The sequence below is a fragment of the Porites lutea genome, chromosome 7 (genome assembly GCF_958299795.1).
Source record: "Porites lutea chromosome 7, jaPorLute2.1, whole genome shotgun sequence".
In the NCBI taxonomy this organism is placed as follows: Eukaryota; Metazoa; Cnidaria; class Anthozoa; order Scleractinia; family Poritidae; genus Porites; species Porites lutea.
In genome coordinates this window covers 17,187,045-17,209,884 of record NC_133207.1, presented here as the reverse complement: position 1 = coordinate 17,209,884, position 22,840 = coordinate 17,187,045, and the positions used below count along the sequence as shown (strand labels likewise).

The following is a 22,840-nucleotide window of genomic DNA, read 5'->3' as shown; positions in this document are numbered from 1 at the left end:
TTTAACAACGCGAAGGCGCTGGAGCTTCAGCAGTAAACTCGATACCTCTGAGTTCGAGAGCAAAAAACTTAAGCGTCTTTTGAAATTCGATGAAATAAAATCTTTTATAAGGCAATTTAGTCTTTTATCTTTAATTTGATATATAACTTGCCTTTGTAGCGAAAATACTCGGGCGACTAGAATTTTTTTCCTTTACCGAGACCTTAAGTCCCTATTATTATTCCCCGGTTAATCAACGTCAATTCACAAAACTGAGAAAAATAACATATGATTTCACACACTTTTAATGCAGATTGTTACTTTTGGTCCTATAAAACAAAGAAATCTCTTTATATTCACATTTAACCAACTCAACAGGCCATAGTTGTACGAAAGGTGGACAGCGTTATCCACAGGATAAATCGCCATATATTGGATAGCGCAATTGGTTTCCCTTAATACTTGTCCACTGGATAATGATTTATCCGCTGGATAGCGCTATTAAACCTTTGAACAAATGCGTCCAGGCCATATCGTTATGTGCTGAGTGCCTTGGCTTTGAATGGAAGGGAGTTGTCATGTTTGATCAGTTGCATGTGAAAAACAGTTTATCAAGGTTTGTGACTCAAACAAGGAGCGCTTACCATTTGTATGGAAAACCCGGAAATTCCGGAGAGAATTCAAATAGAACGGTTCATCCCGGTGGAAATTTTCCGGAAAAAAAGTAATACCTTTCGAAGTATTACCTTTTTTCCGTTTTTACCGAAATAACCGAAATTTTCTGTACCATTTGTTTGGATTACTAGTGCCAGGCTTCATGTCGAGAGAAAGCGAAAAATTTACCGGTATTTTCTAACTGGTAAGACTCAATTCCGTTCCTCTTTTCGGTGCGAACAAAAATTCCAGTTGTAGCATTTGACAAAAATTTGTCATCGAAATTTCCGTACAAATAGTAAGCGCTCCTTAAGGTCATCTCCAGCCTCGCTTCTATATTCAAAGGCCAGGGGCCCGTTTCTCGAAAGGCCTGGTAACTTTTCGGGTCCGAAGGTAGATTTTGAAATCAAAACCTGGTGAATTGTAACAAAGTTCGTAGCTCACAAACCGGTCAATTTTGCTTCGTTAACTTTTACTTTCATTGTATCAATTTCTAAATTATTATAACTTTGATCTTAAATGCCAACTCGGCAAACATAGAACAGCTTTTCGACAAACGGACCCCTGGTCATTGAGAAATGAGAAGTCTAAACAGCACAGTTTGGTAAGTTTATACACAACATTCGAAAAGCTCCTTATAAGAAGAAAATGCCTTATGACTAAAAAGGAAAAGAGAAAAATGGAAAAATATAGATATAAACTATAGATATATGATATAAAAATAAAGATTTGAATCATATTGTTGTAAAACAGCATTTTTAAAACCTATATCAAGCACACTCATATAAACATTAGTAAATATTTTTTTATAACCTCTATCAAATAGTTCTATGAATTTATCCTTTATCTAGATACAAGAACCCTTAACTGTTTGAAACTCGTTTTAACGATTTCCAAATTTGGTTAACGCTAGCTGGTACAGGGGATATAACCTTAGGCGTAGCTAACTGTACTATGCTCTATTCAGTACGCATGTGCGTACCTAGAAAAAAATGTTGAAACTAAATAGATAATAAAGTGAAATAATAAATAAAATCAAAGAAAGTGAAGGAAAGATGAACAAGAGGTAGCTATAAAATGGTGGAATTCAGCCCCCATGTCTCAGCTACAGATAATTTCTAATGAAGTGTTATCCGCGATTTTCCCACACGCGAAAGCCGCAACTCTGTGCGTACCTCTTCAAAAGTCCTAGCTACACTCCTGATAAGTAATCAATTTTTTGGATTACTGACAGACAGTTCCATTAATCTACAGCGGTTGAAAAATGAAAATCAGTTTGAAACATTATTTTTGTACCCTGGCTGCAAGAGAGTTTCATGCGGGGTTTTCGCTTTCGGTCAAATCTTTGTAGTGACCTAGGCGAAACACTGGGTACCAGGAGTTTTTTCTCGCGACTTGGCCTCTCGTGGCTTCAACCTTCGCCCGACCCCGAAACATTCTGCCGCACGCGCGTGAAAACCGCTGTTACACCGGCCGGGGTATTAGTTTTGCAGCAACCTTTAAAATTCATGTTACTATCTTTCCCGCGCTGTTCCTATGTGATTTAAAACTGACGTTAAGACTGTTTGTCGAAATTTATTTGCCATTTAGGCATTTGAGGAAAGAACACAAATGTTGTAATCTGCACTCTCTTTGTTTCATGTCGCTCTGACTTTTCTGTTATACTTCAATTGAAGGTATAGTTAATTTTTGATACGATCGAAGATCTCCTTGCGACCACTTACTTCGAACTCACTTGTAAGCGACCAGTTATGACCAGCATCGTGAAAATTCGTTTCAAAGTCGTTTGAACTTAGAGTAAAACTCTAGTAAGCGACCACCACTACTTTTGTGAATTACCGGCTGGTCTTTTCCACTGTTTTTAAGTTCTCGTTAGCGGCCACTTAGACAACACTTACTCCTTGATCAAATTTACTACTATCATTAACTTCGTGAGTGATAGTTATAAAAAATATTTAAATAATACCATTATTACAAAGCCATTTGTAACTACTAATTAACATATCAACGAGTTTCTGCTAATAGCTCGCGTAAGCAAACGCCCTCAAAAGGTTTATGACATAATCGCTTGTGACATCCCATTCTAAAAAAACCAACAACTCTAGTTGAGCTAACAAGATTTATGAATTCCCGAGGTGTTCACTTACGGAAGCTTTTACAAAACTACATCCAAAAAAATCGCCATTTTAGTTCTCTGATCTACAAGAATATAGCTTCTTTACTCAGTTTCCCACTAGTTGTCCTTTGTACATGCATTTAGACACGATCCAACTGACCGCCGGGATCAGCGTCGTATTGTCTACCATAACTGTTACCTAAAAAGGTTTTCAAGATGATATAAAAATCTATCGGAAAGTTAAGTGCGAAATAAGAAAGAAAGCGCGAAAGGGGTAAGGAAAGGGACGTCTCCTTCCGTCCTTCCCTCTCACAACTCCCCTCTCCGTTAGTTTCCCTCCCTCCCCTCCCCTCCTCTTCGACGCCTGCAACACAAGCTCATCTCTATGTATCCCGCAGGTCACGAACCGATCTATAACATATAAATTACAGGTTAAAAATAAGTACTGGCAAGGCCTGTTAATACAGACACCAAGGGTGCCATAGAAAGTGTCCGGGCGTATGAACAGGGTTGAATTAAAAGAAAAGGTAGGGGCTTTCTTTCACTAGGGACATAGCCTGCGAGCAAGCTCTTTAATTTGGGAGAGTGAAGCGAGTCTCCAACCTCGTCCCCAGGGCTTTTTCCCTTAAAAAATGGGCGATTAAGGGAAAAGCCCTGGGGACGAGGTTGGCGAGTCTCGCGAGAACGCTCGCGCGTTCTCATGAGGCTCGCTTTGCTTGCCCAAATAGGAGAGCTTGCTCGCAGGCTACCAGGGACAAAGTAAACTGTCCGTATTAAGCAGGTGTCCGTAAAGCGGGGTTTGACTTTATTTGTAAGTTGTACTTTAACTGTGTCATGTCTACCTTACAGAATGTCTGCAAAAACAGGCAGCCCACACTCGCTTATCGTGTCATAAAGCTCTCCCACAGTGATGTATCGCTGTCTAGCAATAAACGCAATAGCAGCCTCACAAGGGTTTATTACCCGGTTATCAAGGAAACGAATCTCGTGTGGAGCCAAGCCCAGTTTTGCAACAAGCTGCTTCCACTCCTGTCCTCCTACAGAAAGGAATAACACAATTTTCTCTAAAGGAATATGATAATTACCATATTAAAAGCTAAAATCGTCAAAACTGCCTGCTTTCATTTAGATTCCATTTTTCCCGCCAAGCTAATAGGGAAGTGCAGCGCTTCTAATTAACAAACTGATGCCAATTTTTTTTTATCTGTCTGCCCTCATATTAAAGATACAATAACGTCATAACATTGTCAAAGTGCATTCTACCCTCGGCTTTACATGAGGCTAGTTAGGCCTGTAGCATATACTGTTAACTAGGAGTAATCGGAGCTTAGGAGAGTGCGTTCGATATGTTTGTTGAGGCGGAAGGGTGGTTGCGATGTAGACAAATATGATTATGGCATAGTTTGAACGTAAGGGTTGCGTACAGCGAAACCTCTATTTAAACTGTGTATCATGTTAAGAACGTTTTCAAAAGATATCGTATGGTTCGGTGTCAAGTGCTTTTAATGGGAGGAGACATTGGCCAGCGTCGGACGTGTAAAGGGAACATTTTGTTTTACTGGCGCGAGTTACAGGGCGCAGTTTCTCAAAGGCCGATTAGTTCTTAACCCGGGATTCTTTTTCTTTCTTCAAAAACTTTTCTTCGGGTAATTTTCTCAGTTATTTTTAACAGCATCCAATCATCAACTTGTTGACAAAATGAATTACATTGAATTTACTGGTTTAAAAGCTTTCACATCTGAATTCAAACTTCGCACTAACCCTCAGTCAAAGCCTTCAATGGAACGTGTGTGCGGCTCACGTCAGTTACTTTTCCAGTAATTTGGTCGAGCTTGTTGATTTCAGTGACTCGCGCTCGAGAGTGGCGCTACTGTGGGCTGATTTAGTTTTTCCTAATAAATAACATAGAGTTAAAGTGTTCGTTTATCCGGTGCCGAAAATATCACAAGTCATGGTCAAATGGCGCCGCCGAGCTTCACATCTCGGTAGATTTACTTTGTGGCACAACGGCTGCCGAGCTACACAACTCGTAAATTTACTTTGTGACAAAACGGCCGCCGAGCTACACAACTCGGTAAATTTACTTTGTGGCATAACGGCCGCCGAACTAAACCCGGTTTGATGCATGCACCATTAGTCGCAGACATTTTCTAAAGACAGTGACGAACTATGCTGAAAAATATGAAGGCTTAATCCAAAGTAAAATTCAACAGCAAACTCCTGAAAGATGAACGCTTTGGACAGCAATCACAGATCGATGTAGGCTTTACGAAGATTCAGCAAACTTTTTAAAAGATGAACGCTTTACGAAGAATATAAGACCTCAGCAAACCTTTGAAAAATGAACGCCGAGGACACAAGAATCACCACATGAGTTAGCGCGTCAAAGTGAGGCAAAACTTAAGCAAGCACCTCAAAGCGAGGCAAATGTGTGTCGACGACGACGAACGAAAATGCAATCTCAAAAAAACCTCCCTTATTAATTGTACAGGTCACCTAATAATGCACAGAACACCCAACACAAATTAGGGGTTGCGTTCTCGTACCTCGAACGCAATAACCCGATAAACGTCACTCTAAGATGCAATTAAAAGATTCGAAAGATCACATACAATCTGATAGTGCATTCACTCATAGAGGTCAGTATTATTTCTCTGCGACCATTCTGAGCTGTCTTTTAATTCCAAAAATGAGGCTACTGATTAACCTGTCACAAGATAAATGACACTCACCGCTTAAATGAACTGTAAGTCTCTGTATCTGAGAAGTAGGTATATTCATAACATCAAGACAATCGGGCAACAAAGGACCTACAGGAAAAAGAGCGAGGTCAAAAAGGGTAACAAATCAGTGCAGGTCTTAAAGAAATTAAAAAAATGGATCTAAAAGAAAGAAGGAGCTGGATAGAGGAATTCACTTTAGAGACAAAAGCTGAGTGAAAAACAACTTTCGCACATTTTTTAGGGACATTATTTTTGTTTTTTTTCTTGAAATTTTTGACCCCCCCTTGTTTAGAAGGTAGATTTTTTTACACAAGGCCGGGAAAAGAAACACAGTGAAGCTATTATTGATTTAAGCAACTGCTCTGAGATACAGTCTATATCGCCAATATTGCATACGCCTCAGTCAAAAGTCCACGGACAGTAAAATATTCGGACTGTGCTATTGTTCGTACGGAAATGTTTCGGAAAATGTTTCGTCCTTGTTTTAAAAAATCACCAATACTGAGCAAACTTTACTTCACACGATGATTATCTTCCTATCCGGTGGTGTGTGGGATCTATTCCTTATCCCGCAAGCTTCATCATCGCCTCTTTTAATCCTGACCTGTGCGTTGCTCATGAATATTTCGTTAAGCAGGTCGATAGACTACCAGTAGTCCCCAAGTTTTCCTCAGGGATAGTAGAGCGAGCGAAACGGGAGCGCGCGTGAAAATCACCCCACGTGAGAAAGGCGAGACGCGTGTCGCCTTTTCTCGCGTGGGGTGATTTTCACGCGCGCTCGCGTTTCGTTCGCTCTGCTCTCCCTGAGGACAAATGGGGGACTACTCGCAGTCTAGCAGGTCGGGTGATCACGGAGCTATGGGGCTGGTGGGCTATAGCCAAACCAATAATAATTTTGCCGTTTTTAATTTTTTGGCATTTTCAAAAGTACTTCTAATCTTAAACACATTTTATTACTAAATATATGTTTGTTCAGGATTGATAGAAATAAACGAATTTCCGGTGATTTCAGAAACTCTAAATTTCAAAAATTTCCGGAGAAGCATGCCTGGACTCCCATAGATAAGCTCGCGCCTTCCGCAATCGTTGAACTTGCCCTACGCTCGAGCTTTCCCCACCAATTCCAAATATTCTCCGCGTCCGTACTTACATTAACGTTTAAATTAAAACCCCCGCAACAAACTTTATACCTGTAGTTCCAGCAGGTGTAACCTCTCTCAATTCTCTGACCACGTCAGGTCTGTTGGACTGTTTTGCTTTATTTGCAAGGCAACGAATCAATCCTTTGGTCTCAAGATCTGGATTTTCTAAGGAAACTTCATCCAGTTTCAAACGGTCTTTCAGTTGAAGTACTACCTCTCTGGAGTCACACGGCTGCGACATGAGTGTTTCTATAGCCTTGCTTGGAAGTACAAGCAATTTTTCGTCAATTCCTGCGAAAGGCAATGATTCTTTACAACTTCATGTTCGACTTTCAGCATTCAGACTTGGAAAAAAAAGCACAGGCGCTCTGTAGCGCTATCCCCGGCAGGGACAGAGTGGTTACCACATTTGCAGTATAAAGATAACTACCATGGGATGCTAGAAGTGGATTAAGATGTCTCCAAGAGACGAATATTTTTGTCGGAATGGTTTTAATTACACACAATAACTTAGTTCACTCGTGACATTATCCATCCACCCTTTCAGCGTGGCAGTCTTACCTCCTCCAGAAGCTGAAGGTCTTGACTCACTTTCTTCAGCAATAGTCTATAACAAAGAAGGAAGAGATAATTAAGAAAGGTTGATTTTAAGTGCCCTGAACGCTATCTTATGGACCGAAGTTGCCTTGTGGGCGGGCGAAGGGGAGTCATTTATAACGTTTTTATTAACTAATCTATCACGGCTATTGAAAATTTAAGGTTTGAAATATATTTCCGTCTTAGTCGAATTCAAACATACAGAATTTTTCACTTCTTACGGAGATTGTTTGCTAAACACCAAACTTTAAGTTCCTTGAGTGTTAGATTTTCAGTAGCAGGTCTAAATCACACAAAATTTGGCTTTTATTGATTTCAAAGTTTTTTGTTTGTTGTTGTCATAGTAACATCGATTTTACTGAAAACTACATTTTTACAAATTTCAATCCATAGCCAATTACTGGTGAAAATTTTATAGCGATCGGACAAGGAAAAAACCAGTTTTAAGGCGATTGAAAAATATCGGTATGGCCTCTGAAAAACTGTATCGTAACACCTTAACCAACAGGGCATTTAGAAAACGCTAAAACTGTATTAAGTGTACACCCACAGGACCATCGCTAGTGTCTGGTAGATCGAGATGTCCATTAATAAAACCAGGCTGATTTTGCAGTTAATAAGGAGAGAAAAGAGTAGGACTCAATCACGATCGTGTTCGCTTAATATTGGAATCACTTAACACGGGTTTCAATCTTTCTCATAGGTTTGTTGTCATCGCTCTCGTGAGAAAATACTGAGGTTTAACAAAGCGAGAGTGTATGATTAGAGTGTTTGTGATAACCAAAGGCTGACGCTAAAGGAATAGATAAAATATAACCGGGTTTGGTAGTAAATGTTTTAACGGAATTTACAGCAAGAGTTAGAGTCTATTCACCTGTTCATCTGAAGTTTCAAACCAAGGTGCAAACCGTTTGACGTGAACTTTATTAATTTCTGCAGAAGGACACCTGCGACACCTGATGAAGTCTTTGGCCTTGCGCAAATCAGACTCAGGTACAAAGTGCAGACATTCCTCTTGCTCACACCGCCACTGCTTGTGATGTTTGCAGCAGTAATTAGCTCTACGTTCTTGGCAACAAACGGGGCAGATCACACCTACTTTGTATTTCATATTTTTAAGCCAAAAGAATTCTTCTCGCATGCACTCAAGCATCAATGTCAGTTGTCTTCGCACAGTACGAGCACACCACTCTTCAAACCCATCATAGTTGGGAACTGCCGACAGGTTCAGCTTAGATTGAAAAGATTCTATCAGGTTTGCCCCGACATTTCCTCTGTGAACCACAACTTCAATACACGACGAATGGCATCGAAGAATTACAGAGCAGTCGTCATCTGCAGAGGTGTAAAACCGCGCAAAATTAGCGTACAACTGAGGATTCTCTGCACTCCAAACTTCGTCTTGGCCCCACTGAAAGAACTGCAGCAAGAGTCGGGGAAAAAAGCCTGGAGGAACCTGCCCAGATTCGAACCTAATATAAAAGGATGGAATTTGTGAGGAGGCTACCAACCTGATAATATCCTCTGGTGGATGAGACATCAGCATGGAGGGCACGAGATACTGCCTGCCACATGAAGCATCTGATGAAGGCCAAGGACAGAGCAAGCTAAATTTCTCCATGATTTCAAGAAGGCTCGGAAAAATTTCTTTTGGAATTAATAAAGGATCCCACACAAGTTGCAAAAGTTTATACTCCAAGATGCCCTCTGTTTGAAGCCTTCTCCACAATTCTCTTTCTTTTCCTTCATAGGGACCCGGTTTTACAGTTATCACCGACGTAAACAAGTTTACCAACCACTGAGGATCCAAGATGACCATATTATTCAAAAGTAGTGAACTGTCGAAATGAATCAAGATTCTTTGGTCATGTAGAAAGTTCAGCAAGGTTGCAAATTCTTGACCATCCTCAATGTGACACAGTTTGGACGCAATCAGCCTTGTCTCCTCCAGGAAAATCCACTTTTTCCCCTCTTTTACTTTGGTTTGAAGAGCCTTTTCGAATCTTAGCCACTTTATCGGGTAGTCTTCTTTCATCTGTGGTAGCTCTTTAGCAACAGCAAGGACTTTTTCCCACAAGCGCTTGACTTCTGAACACTCTGCTTTACTTCCTGACTTTGTGTTATCCACAACAAAAACGTCTTGATACAACTGGTTTTTGTAAGGCTTGGTCTCTAAGGAACCAAATACTTCACGTGCTAGCACAAATGGATCTGCCCCACCACAGGGTTCATCAGCATGAGTACAAACAAGGAGCACAGCGGGAATATTCATTGGTGATTGACCCAAACGTATCTGCTGGTTTTCATCTTGATTGGCTATTGAAGCAACCCATGTCATCCAGAAATCCAGATAGTCTAGGTTACTTTTACAATCGTGGTTGTCTAAAATCATGCTGTACATTCCTTGCTTCACGGTGGGATCGGCTCTGGCATGAAGACCTCGGCTGAGGTCAAAAACTAACAGGTACACTGCTCTTTGTGTGAGGAAAAGTGGATGCGTTGCATAGTATACAGGTTGTCCAGCAAAGTCCCAAACAATTGAATACACTTCCGCATCATCTCCAACTCTTTCTTTCTCAACTTCCTCTAGTAAGTTTTTTATCTTCTCTGCTACCTCATCTGGTATCTCGACTATGCAGTCTTTTTCTTCTTGGCGAGCTGCAAAAACTGCACCAGATTCCTGAACAGATTCTATTGCATTTTTTGGTGCCACACTTGATAATGCAACTTTTGCCTCATTTGATGGCAAGTCATCCTTTGAATTATTTTTTCTGTCATTAGTTAAAACTTCAACGACTAAACGAGCTATGTGGTGCTCAAAAGAGAGGGCTTCTCTGAAATTATTCTGTGCCTGATTGTCCATTGTATTCTCACTTGGAATGCAAATATCTGTTGTAACACTGAAATGTGATGGTCCAACATCTATCCCCACTGTGCTGTCCTCGTCTGGGTTGAAGGGTTTTCCCATCATCGAATTCTTAAGGCTGGTTTTTCCGGAGCGATCTTGTCCAATCACCATGACCGGCAACCTCTTGAAACGAGTTTTCCCTTCATTTAGAGCCTTGTTGTAGGCTTCCACAGCCAAGGGACCACGTAAATTAATCACTTCAGGAACGACTGTGTACGCAACAAACATAAAGTGAAATGATAGTCCAGATTTGTATATCTATTTGCCTAATCACTTACTTTTTTTGTTCTGTCAGTGTGACGAAATTATCACAGAGGGGATAAGTATTCCTAGAAACACAGTTGATACAAATTAACTCGGCATTGGAAAAAAAAAAACTGACGCGCTATTCTGTTGGAAGATAGATGGTGAACAGGCCGTATGAGTCGGAGGAGAGATTCGGCTAGCAAATTTCCGAATTACGGTATAGCATAGAATGAACCGTGATTTTTTTTAACAGATGAGAGTGTTTTCAAATCAGTTCGACCTCTAGTAAACTAAGGTCAAGTTGCAATTCGATGACGGTCTCAAGAGTCAAGTGCGTGAGAACTAGGTATCGACCTGCTTCCTCCTGCTTTGACTCTAAATGGACCTACTGAGACCTAGGGCGTTTCGATACTATTGCGGAATTTTCTAATTAGGCTTAGTTTACCATGCATGCAAGCACTTCCGTTTGAAAATTTACTCCTTCCACCTCGCGTCCAATTTCAACTTTTCTTTCTTCACACACTTGAGTCCCGCCGCTCATAAAAATTAACCCCACTAAGCTATAATTTTAACCAGGTTACATTTAGAAGAATTTTTGATTGGGTTATTAAAAATTAACCTGGTTAGTATCTTTTTGTTAAAGTTTTCAGTCTTCCCAAGCCAGGGACCGATATAGTGGCTGATAACGTAACATGCAGCAAATCTTACCTTCAGCCTGCTGTTTATACTGATCATCAAGATACATTATATTGCCAGCAAACCCTAAATGGTCTATAACATAAAACAATGTCATTTTCTTGTAAGTTTTGAAAAAGAAAAGTTATCATATATTTGAAACAAGTAAAGAGGATACGAAAAAGTCTGCAAAAACTGATATCTAATCACCACTTGATCCGAATGCCAAACATGATCGAACATCTTTGATTCTAAAAGGAACTAGAAAGAGCTAGGGCGGGTCAATGCTATGGCGGAATTTTGTAAATTTAGGCTTTACTATGGATGCAACTGCAGAGCACTTCAGTTTTGACCTTGCGTCCAAGTTCAACTTTTCTTTTTTAACACACTTGAGTCCGGGCACTCAAAAAACTAACCTTACTAAGCTGTTTTAACCAGGTTACATTTGAAAGAATTTTTGATTGGGTTATTAAAAATTAACTTGGTTAACTTGCTAAGAGCGGCTGCATGCACTCGTGAGAAGATGTTGACTTGATATGTCATAAAACTACTTCCTTTAAGGGATTTTTTTCTGACAATGGTTATGGTGCCCCATCGGACTATGAACGGTGTTACGTTTTGTCAAGTATCACCTGATCATAGTATTGGGTTAAGAGATTGCCATAAATAAGGAGCATCATGTTTTTAACCATGATATGGTTACATGAATAGAGAAGGTCAAATTTTTGTTTGCGCAGAACCTTGCAGTGCTCTTATACAAAAAACAACCCCCCAACTACCAGTATAATTTCTCTGAGTGATACGGTTTGGAGTGAGCTTTAGGGAGGTATTTTTGAAAGTTTTGTTTGGTGATAATTTAAGAGCGACTGTCTGTAAATATCGACCAAAATCGACTTTTTGTGGCACAAGCTTAAAATTCGAATTTCGCTCATTTTTGGCTCATCGATAACCCTTAATGAGTAATGAAACATGCTGTAATTAGTTTTCCCAAATAATGTATTCTTTTGTTAAAATTCGAGAAAACGCATTTTGCCCGTTCGGAGCTCAAAATCCACTTCCGGTAAAGCGAAATTTTACACAAATTCCATTGACTTGTACGTCAAACCACAACGATTTGGCAGCCTTTGTAGAACACGAATAGTTTTTATGACCCTTTCTTTCTTATAAGACGATAAATTTGTGAAAGCTGTAATAAGTTTGTGGCCAAAAAGGTATGGTTAAAAATAGGCCCTATTGACAATTTCTACCGTTCAAAATTATAGGGTTAAAATAATGTAAATTGATAGTGGATAGTGGATAGTGGATAGTGGACAGTGGACAGTGGCGTGAAATGGGGAACGGAGGAAAACAAACGTGGAAGAGAGTAAGAGGGAGAGAGTAGGAGGACCTTTCGCCCTCTCTCCCTAACCCCGCCCCTTCGCCATTTTTTCTAGCCCACTTTTCTTTGCGTTTTCCCAACTACCTGAGGGCCTGTTACAGGTTAACTACGTCCTTCATTCACAAATTTTTATGGTATATACCGTATTTATTCGATTAACCGCCCTGGGCGCTTATTAAATTTTTGGACCTTGAGAGTAGGCGCTTATTCGAGTTGGGTGCTTATTCGAGGCTGGGCGCTTATTTTTTTTTTTCGCCATTCTCAGCAAGTGTAGTATGCTAGTTTTGCAACAAAACAATAAATGGTAATAACAAAAAGCGGAGATGTAACAAAGCAAGGTTTCTGTAAAATGCTCTGAAGAAAACTCCGTCTTCGGGAGGGTCTCTTTATTACTTATTATCTCTTATTTGAGTTTGTGTGGGAGGGAGTGGGGTGGGGGTGGGCGCTTTAACTTTGCTGCCTTTAGGATGGGCGCTTATTCGAGGTGGGCGCTAATTCGAGGTTGGACGCTTATTCGAATAAATACGGTATTCAACTTGAGCAAAGACAAAGCAAAGACAGACTTGAGGACTTTCCTCATCCTCCGTAACCTTAGTCCATGAAACTTAGACGCCCAAGCAGGCCTCCAAAACCTTACCTTTGTCTTTGTCTCAAACCGAATACTAGAAGACTGAAAGCCTTAGTCTGCTTTACGTAAGTACCGTGTAGATCTCCAGACGAATTGTTTGCAGCCGGCCCTCAAAACCCCAAGAGACTTCGCCTGCTGCTGGTCAATATATAGGAAGGCTATTCCAAAGAACTGCTCCAAAAAACTATTTTTCTTAACATTTTTCTGGGGTGGAGGAATAGCGAGTTTTCTGTTGGTGTCTCTTAATAAGTAATTAGAGATATTGCAACGATCTGCCCTTGCTACGATCTATTATGCACTTAACAAGGCCCCTCAAAGTACTTAAGATATATGACGCATAGTCTGCGATACACCCGCCTCTCACTGCTCTTTGACGAAATGTCCCTGGCGGCAGATAGCAATGAGAGGAAGCTTTATCGCAGGCTCTTGGCATCAAGGCTTTTCTACTGTTTACATTGGTAAACCGGTCGCTTCACGGTTTGGGCAAATGGTGAGGAAAACTGATTCAGGACTGATTAATTTTGATTCCATTCGGTAATCGCGTTTACCATTTTCCTAAGTCAGTTTCGTTTAATGAAAAACGGCCGCGAAAGCCTGAAACTAATATTCAAAAAACGTTTGAAGACATGAAATCCGAACTTCCGCCTGGAAGTTTCCAACCAGGAAAATAAGCGATCGCCTTTTCAGACGTTCGTTTGTTTCAGGAATTTTCCACTGAAACGTAGAAAGCAACCCGAAACTGAGTTTATGGTAAGCCTGGCAAAGCACCAAAGAGTCCTCTTAGTTTCTTTTAATGGGTCATAGTCATGCAGTAGCTTCATGATTCATACACGTTGTCATACAAGTATATGCTCCTCTTGGGGCATCCACGTAGCTTTTTTTTTTCAGTTTTGAGAGCCCGCAAGGGTAAAAACTTCGAAAAGAACTATTGCACCAATACTTAGTCTAAAATATTTTTATTGTTTAAAATTGCTTCAAGGAAATTAGTTTTTATAAACCAAATGGCATTAATTGAAGATGATTTAATTCGCAAATATCTCTCAATGCAAAAATTCATTCAGTAATCAGTTTTAGGTTTTAGATTTTGTTCTGTTTATATACCATTTTTTGAGGGAAATCGCCAGTCTGAAACTGAACATGAAAAAGTGTGACGCTATCCCAGGGACCCTAAATGTTGTATCTGAAGAAAATGCTGCAATCAATGAGAATAATAGGTTTACTGGAAGATTTAATTTCGAATGACTTTTAATCTGCCTTTAAGTAACTTGTTTAAAGCATATCTATCGGTAACACTGGCGTGACGGGCCGTGTAACGCTATTTTTAACCACGGCAATGTCGCGTTTTTTTTTGCAAAATTAGGGTTGAACTCAACGTCTTGCAGGCTACTTAAAATCGTTTGCCCAGAGATTTGTTTCGATTTTCTGATAAATTGGGGCCTAGTTAAGCAGTAGAAAGTCAATTTGCGGAATTTTAAGTTATAGCGCACTGTAAAAATTTGCATTATTTTATTCCTATAATTTTGAACGGCAGAAATTGTTAATAGGGCCTATTTTTAACAATACGTTTTTGGCCAAAAAATTATTACAGCTTTTTCAAATTTATCGCCTTATAATAAAGAAAGGGTCATAAAAACTATTCGTGTTCTTCAAAGGCTGCCGAATCGTTGTGGTTTGACGTACGAGTCAATGGAATTTGTGTAAAATTTCGCTTTACCGGAAGTGGATTTTGAGCTCTGAACGGGCAAAATGCGTTTTCTCGAATTTTAACAAAAGAATACTACAGCATGTTTCATTACTCATTAAGGGTTATCGATGAGCCAAATATGAGCGAAATCAAATTTTCAACTTGTGCCGACCGTGGGTCGATATTTACGGAAAGCCACTCTTAAAATGGCATTACATGGCAGTGGGAACATGACACAGGGCTTTGCTGTGCCAGCTTTTGCATGATCAGGCGTTGATCAACGTTATTGTAGTTCGGTATGAATAGGTCGCTCCGGTAGGCCACAAAAGGGTCTCCTCTCCTGCGCATTGTTGCCCTATTAGTAAAGTACGGCCGACCCTTAGATTACAGGTTCCGGTTGCTGGAAAGATGGTTAAGTTTAACCCAAGATTAAGCCAAATTTTAAGCACGGCCGTTTTCTTGTCTAAGAACATGCAAATGCGACTCAAGTAACATAAAAGTTACAGATAAACAGTAATTACAACACAAGATGTCACACGATCTAAGCAATGCATAGGAAGGTAAATCCAAAAGCAGAGCACAATTTTATTCACAGATTAGCTTTAATCGGCCTTTCGGGAATTGGTCCCAGGAACCTACATTTCACTCAAAACTTAATGCCATGCAACAACTGTTTAAATTGCGGATAAGACCACTTTTTACATTACTTAAGTCGTAACTGAGCTGGGTCACATGCCAAAAAAGAGGAAACAAAGAGCCAGCTAGTGAGTGATCTTGAATGAAGGCATTACCCCGGAAGTGTCTGGAGGTGACTGGAGCCAAAGATATTCCCCCCAAAACGAAAACTAGTCAGTGGCCTTTACAATGAAAATAAAACAGTAAATAAGAACTCAAAGACGCAAATTTACTTGAAAAAACTGGGCTCTTAAACGTTAAACTCTAGTAGAGATGTTTTGCTTTTGAACATGAAGGTGGGTATCTGCCTTTTTAAACTGCATCATGTAAAAGTGATTTTCATAATTTAACCCGAGATGTCAACCTTTGAACCATAACCATAACCATAACCATAACCATGTAAAGACTGTTGTGGACATTTCTCATATCATCTCATAATAGATGAGACCTTTATTATGCTTGGGTCTAAATGTTATTACAGAGATGACAGTCTTTACATGGTTATCTACCTTTAAAGGCTGACATCACGGGTCATGTGACCAAACGGAGCGAGAAAATAATGAACAGGAAAAAATACCACAGAATCTAGAAATGGCTATCAGTTTAAGCTTTGGCAAATTTATAACTGGCTATGAAACGTGCTTTTTCAAAAATTCATCGCTTCAGAAGAAAGAGATATGTCATTCGCGTTCTCTTATATAAAATGTCAGACTAATTAACAGTTTTCAACCCAGTGGAATCTGTTATTATTTTTTCCCTCTGTCTTCCCATTTGTCACAGCTGAATTTTATTGACAGGATTTCATGACTGTCAGTACTTGTACTGAAAAGGAGTACCTTTAATTTAAAATTGTTCCTTATACATTAGTGAAATCTAATAAAGCAAATGCCGTTGCTAAATACAAATTATATGATTTAATAAAATTTCCAGAGTTTCCTTAAATCGATGATCGAAGGAATTAAGATAACATAGGATTTTTACCATTATAACAACAAAATCACTCTTCTAAGAGGGCAGTAAGTGCAAAATATTTACAGTTTGACAGTGACGTGAAAGCCATGAAGATAAAATTAGATGGCAGCGGTTGCTTTCTGCAGGTCACGTGATATTACACTTTTTACCTGTTATTGGCCTTAATTTGTTGCTGGTATTATTACCACCGGTGTGAGTTTAAAGGTAACGTTTACAAATACGGCCTTTATTAAACTTGGCTCCAAATGTTAATATAGATAGGACCTTTATTACGCTTGGGTGCAACATGTTACGCTTGGGTCCAAAATAATGCTATTTTAATTACAGATGGGACCCTTTTTACAATTGGGTCCAGTTAGAGCAATTTTCGTATGACCTTGAAAAATGGTTTCGGTAAGTGTTCGTTATTTGTTTTATTAGCCAATCGATGAAAAGATCAAAACATGGACTCTTCGTTTTCCCGCCAAAGAGAACCCTAATACGGAGAAGGCATTGTTCGATTAGCCAATCGTGTCGCAGTATGACGTCAAAGCGATTTCTAGAAAGTTCTTCGGGCATGAAGTTTTTTCAGCCGAGCTTTCGCTTAACCAACCAAAAGCGACGCGCGTTTGTATCCGTTCGACAAACCAATCAAATCGCTCTATTTCCCTTCGTTTGTTGTTTCTGTTTTGTTCGCACGATTTCATTTCAAGGTCATACGAAAATCGCTCTATTACACTTGTGCGTTCTACAGCTGTAGGGTTTTGTCTCAGTCTGTCTAAATGCCAGAACAGGCATGAAAATGGCATGAAAATGGCATGACATTGCAGAACAGGCGCCTGTTACCCGCCCCTTTATGCTCCTCAGAGATATTTAAAAAAAGGGCAGACTGATTGATCATTTTCTTTTAGCACTGAAGTGTATGTCCCACTGATATTCATTTTTTTTTCACACATATAAGGTGGCTTTTGAATAAAAGGTTTAGTTTCCGTTCCTCCATCCTAGTCTAATAGCGTAATTAAAAAATAAAATCTTACCTCGTCTCCTTTGCAACTGTTTAGCATAGCAAGCTGTTAGAAGATAACAGACAGAAATATATAATTATGTAATGTTAAAATGTAATTTTGTTATTTCGATAGCGAGATAGACAAAATCGTACCTGCTCCCGTCATGATCCTGGTGACTAAGGACGACACCGTCGTTTCTGCTTCAGGCGCGGATCTAGGATAAATAATGACCGATTTCCTAAACAAGCACCGAAGGTGCAAGCTTCTACGGGGTCCGGGGCAGGCTCACCTAACAAAGTTTTTGGATTTTTAACTCCTTAGTCCCCTTTCCTGGGTTTCCGAGTCATTCAGACTGGATATTGGCCAGATTTATCTTGGAAAGTGTTTATTCATTTTCTTTTTAGCACTGAAATATATGTACCGCTGCTATTCATTTTTTTTCTCACAAATAAGGTGGGTTTTTAATAAAGGGTTTAGTTTCCGTTCGTCCATCCTAGTCTAATAGCGTAATAAAAAAGTAAAATCTTACCGCTTAGGATTTCTAAAAGTCTGCCTATAGCAGGCGATAGGCGTCCTGTTAGAAGATAACAGACAGAAATATATAATTATCTAATGTTCAAATGTAATTTTGTTAGTCCGATAGCGAGATAGACAAAATCTTGCTTGCTCCCCCCGTTTTCTGGTGGCTAAGGACGACACTATCCTTTCTGCTCTAGGCGCGGATCTAGGATAAACATACTGAAAACCATTTCCTAAACGAGCGCCGAAGGTGCAAGCTTCTACGGGGTCCGGGAGCAGCCTCCCCCTAGGAAAGTTTTTGGATTTTTAACTCCCTTGTCCCCTTTCCATGGTTTGCGAGTCATTCAGACGGGATACTGGCCAGATTTATCTTGGAATGTGTTTTTCTTTATTAAAAATATATTTATTATGAAAAATCTGATCGATTTCCTTAAAACGGTTGAAGCCGGTGTGGATCCGCGCCTGTGCTTGCAGTGTTTTCAGTCGAGTTTTTTTGCAGTATTTGCAGAGTATCTACATCAGGATCTTCATCAAACAACAGTCAGAAATAAATATGTAATGCAATGTGACGTAACGTAATATGGAAGAGGACAACCGACTGTGTCCTCTGTATATTTTATGTCAGCAGTAAGCTCGCACGTAAGCATGCAAGGGCACCACTGTCTGCCACTAAGGGTGTGATTGTGAGGTAAGTGTGTGTTATGTGTGACAGTAGAAGTGATAACGGACTTACAGGGAGACCATACCATCGGGGAAACCTTCCCACTCTTTTTGCGGAATAGAAGTGTGTGTGTGTTTTTTAAGTCCCCTTCCCCGAGTTCAATGGGGTGGAAAGGATATATGAAGGAGACAAAGCAAATGGCTTATCTGCACTGCTTAATGACGTGATCATCTGAACTGAGACATGAACTTACAATGCAAAATACAATAACTTTTATTTCAACACGATGGTGATTAAAGCATTGCCGCTTATAAGGTCGTGCATATAAGCTATCAAAAACTTAAGCAATAAAAGTATATTAAATTCGTATTCATAATATAAAAAATGATCGTTATCATTGTGAGGCATTGTTTGTGAAGATTCAGCCCGAAAATCTAAATTACGTAGGTTGTCAGATTTAGGGGGCATTCTAGTGTGATTTTTAACGTTGAATGTCTTTGTAAGGTCAGGAGTAAGAAGGTCCCACACAGTAAATGCTCTGAGTGCTATTGAATTAATTTCATGAAATATGTTAAAGCGTGGCACTATTACCTTATTCTTAGTTCGTAAGTAATGCATTGGAGAAGTGTTCTTGGTTAATACATCACTGCCCCGTGGAGGGAGGGGTGCAATCATAAAAAATCTTATGTGCCAATGCTGCCCACTTAACTTTGTACATAAAGTGTACAAAAATGCCATTTGGCTTTCTTACAGTAGGCATATCTCGCGTAAGGCCGTATATTAACTTAGCAGCTCTACAGTGTAGTGATTCCAGGGCAAGGAACCCATCCTTGTTCATAAAACTTCCCCATATCGGCAACGCATAGGATACAGAGGGTAAGATTTATCAAAATATAAGTCTACGAGTATATTACGTGGTAAAAAAGAACTACGTATACGCTTTAGTAAGTTTAATTTGTTAACAAAACTTTTCTTCACTTCGAAAATATGTTGAGACCATGCAAGTTTATTATCGATAGTTACGCCTAACAATCCCGAAACAATCGTACGTGGGTCATCCATTTTATTGTGTGGTTCCACAGTGTTAAGCAGGCCAGTAAAACTACCTCGTAGTAACATCATTGCTTCACACTTTTTAGGGTGAGGTACCAGGTGGTTCGTTGAACTCCAATCTTCTAATTCCTTTAGTGCATTATTGAGCATCTTGGAGACGGAGTCCACTGACTCACCTATACAATAGATCGTCGTGTCGTCAGCGTATACATGTACAGGGCGAAAAGAGTTGGTCCCAACACGGAGCTTGATGACGCCAGAGCAGGGCGGATAAAGGTTGGGCGGTGAAACGAGCGCGTCCGAGCAAAAAGGTGTGATGCAGTGGACTGGAACTCTGCTTAGAAATGTCGCTTGTTTTCGACTTCGGTCAGGGCTTGCGATGTGGTTTGTACATTAGACATGATTAGACGTTGCCGCTGTCACTGAATTGTGGCAGCTTGATTTGTTTTCTTGCACTTCTTCCTCGTTCCTTTGTGCCGGTACGCTGTCTTCGAGAGGCAAATGTTGCTATTTTTTGCGGGAGGTTTAGTTGGAGTAGACAAACATCTTTTTCAAAGGGTTTCTTTTATTACTTCCATGACTCTACCACTGAAAATCATATTTTCGTTCTGCTACTCGCCAAAACAAAAACAACTAAGTACTGTCTAAAACACGAAGAAAAATCTCATCCACGTCATCCATGGCAAAACTAAAAGACAGCAGATCGTGTTTCATAACTAGATGACGTGGATTTTATAAATGCGTGCAGCTCGTGCAAGGTGAAATTATGCTAATTTCAAGCACCATCATCCTTCTTTTTAATTTTGAAAAAAAACATCTCATACGTCTTTCTGTTTCTTCGAAACTTCAAAATTAGTTTCCCCTCAGTTTTTATTGTTTACCTTGTTTTGTTTTAGAGAGAAAAACGGAGAAAAAACCTTACAACTAACCTCAATAAATTTTGTTTACATGCGGTTGCCGGATTTGCAACGCATTGCGCGAATTGCCATGGCGCGTTGCACCCGAGAAGCAAAGTTTGAAGAAGTACAACGCCACTATATCAATATATATCAATCTAATTTTTGTTATGTTATATAAAATTTATTCCCCTTTAACATATGTAAAAATTGAGGTTAAGAAGTGTTAAGCTTTTGCAAACGAAACGGCCAAAGACGATTAGGTGATATTTAGTGGAAGGAGGAGGCATTCAACACTTTCAAATTAAACTCAAATTTTGGCATTATACGACCAACAAGTTTGACTTATAGACGTACAGACACAAACATATAAAACTGTTTTTTGATATTGTTATGAAACAAATTTATCTATTTAACACTGTAGCCTGAAATTACAGAAAGAAAATAGGATTTCCGGTTTGCAAAAAGGAAAATTTCGCCGGCCTTCAAGCGCACCGGGAGCGGAAAGAGCGCTCGTGCCAGTCCTTCTCCGCATCATACATTAAATGAAGAACGGAGCGCTCGTTTCACCGCCCAACCTTTATCCGCCCAGCGCCAGAGGTTATGTAAGCTTGGTCTGAAAGTTCCCCATTTACAACGGTGTACTGTTTTCTTTCACTCAAATAGTCTCTTACCCAGTCAAGTAGGTTCCCCTTGATCTCGTAATTTAATGCTCAAGTTTAAGGATGAAAATTTTGTGAGAAATGATATCAAACGCTTTTTGAAGTCAATAAATAATATGACATCGACAAGGTTGGAGTCTGGGGCGTGTCTCCAGATCTCTGTTCAGGCTACTGTTAGGTATGCTTAAATAGTAAGTCAGTAAAGTGGCCCTTATGGTAGGCCCACTTGACACAGCCAGCATTATTATCAGTTTTTTAAGAATCTGGTTGTTGGTGCTACCAATGTTTGAAACTGTGAAGTCATAATCACTTTAAAGTTTCACTAATCCTCTCCCTTGCAGACCTTTTTGTTTAAACTTATTCCCGACTTCCTGGGTCTGCCAGCAAAGACTGTGCATTCCACTCTTTTTTGTGTTGGAGGCATCTCATTTAACCTTCAATCAGGTATGGTAGTAAACCTCTATAGATTCTCAGTGACTGGCTTTCGTATTTGATGGTGTATGTTCCTTATCTTATGGTTCCCACTATCTGACTTACCTTTTTACCTGGTTGTTTGGTTTAGGGAAAGGATCAGTTCTGATTAGCCTTGTCCAAATCATAGACTGGGGTTTGGGGGCTACCATGTAAAACTACTTAAGTCGAGTATGACAAACTATGTCACCCGGAGACTTTTATGTGCACATGTGTTAAAGTACCGGTAAGTACCTTGAACATAGTAGCTAGTACAGCTCCCTTTCCACCCCAACCCACTCAGGCATATCAGGTGTGTTAGTGCCTTTTTGTTTAGGCTGTGAACAGCCTCTCTATTTGGGGAAAGGGTGAAAAAATCGCGAGGAGATGGAAGGGGAAAACAGAGCTAGCCAGTTCACAGGCTACTTCTTGTTAAGTTTTCGGTCTTCCTATCCAGTGTGACAAATTTAGAGATCAGTGAATCCAGCTGCCTGTTATACTTATCAAACATACATACATACACTTTATCGCGCATCTCTAAAAAGGGCTTTTCAGCATCAATATAAAATAAATAATTAAATTAATTAATTAAATGGATGAATAAGTGAATTATATTATTAATTAATTTTAAAAAAACTATGTCCAACAATAACTAAATAGCTAGTAACTTTGTACAAACTTCAACATCTAACCTAGTTTATGTTACTATACAAATCAGTTCATTAATTAGACGTCTCTTACGAACTTAAGTATTTATGATATCCCGTACGTCTTTACTTAAATTATGTCATATTTTCACACCACGGTAATAAAAAGCGCATTGGCCAGCATTGATTCTACAAGATGGAATATTGAGATCTCTATATCTTGTCTGTCTATCATGGCCAATAGCTCGAGTTGAAAATGTATCTGACAGGTAACTGGGTGAGAGACATTTGCACATCATAACGCAGTATATTTTGACATTTAGCCATCGAAGTGATCAGTTAGACCTGCAGAGATATGGTCATATTTGCGGAGTCCCAAGATAATCCTGGCTTCAAAATTTTGAACAAGCTGAAGCTTATGGATGTTACTCGCCGTGGTAATTATCCAAACTGAGAATCAATAAAACAGCCTGCTAAAAACAAAGCTATTATAATGATTAATAAAGGTGTTTTCCTATCAAGTAAATGCTCAATTGTATTGATCTAAATCAGTTTGTTAATACAACTAGCAACAGTTTTACGTATGTGC

The 22,840-nt window shown here is 39.6% G+C and overlaps 1 protein-coding gene across 1 annotated transcript in view; it reads right to left on the bottom strand.

The window, feature by feature from the left end:
- Positions 1 to 3,592: 3,592 nt before the first annotated feature.
- LOC140944524 (uncharacterized) overlaps positions 3,593 to 22,840 on the bottom strand; it is a 39,448-nt gene continuing 20,200 nt past the window's right edge. The window contains exons 4-9 of the mRNA XM_073393649.1: positions 11,074 to 11,136; positions 8,086 to 10,328; positions 7,176 to 7,221; positions 6,663 to 6,905; positions 5,482 to 5,559; positions 3,593 to 3,786 (exon numbers count right to left, since the gene is read on the bottom strand). Of these exons, the coding sequence (XP_073249750.1) occupies positions 3,593 to 3,786; positions 5,482 to 5,559; positions 6,663 to 6,905; positions 7,176 to 7,221; positions 8,086 to 10,328; positions 11,074 to 11,136 (2,867 nt within the window). The remainder of the gene's footprint in view (positions 3,787 to 5,481; positions 5,560 to 6,662; positions 6,906 to 7,175; positions 7,222 to 8,085; positions 10,329 to 11,073; positions 11,137 to 22,840) is intronic.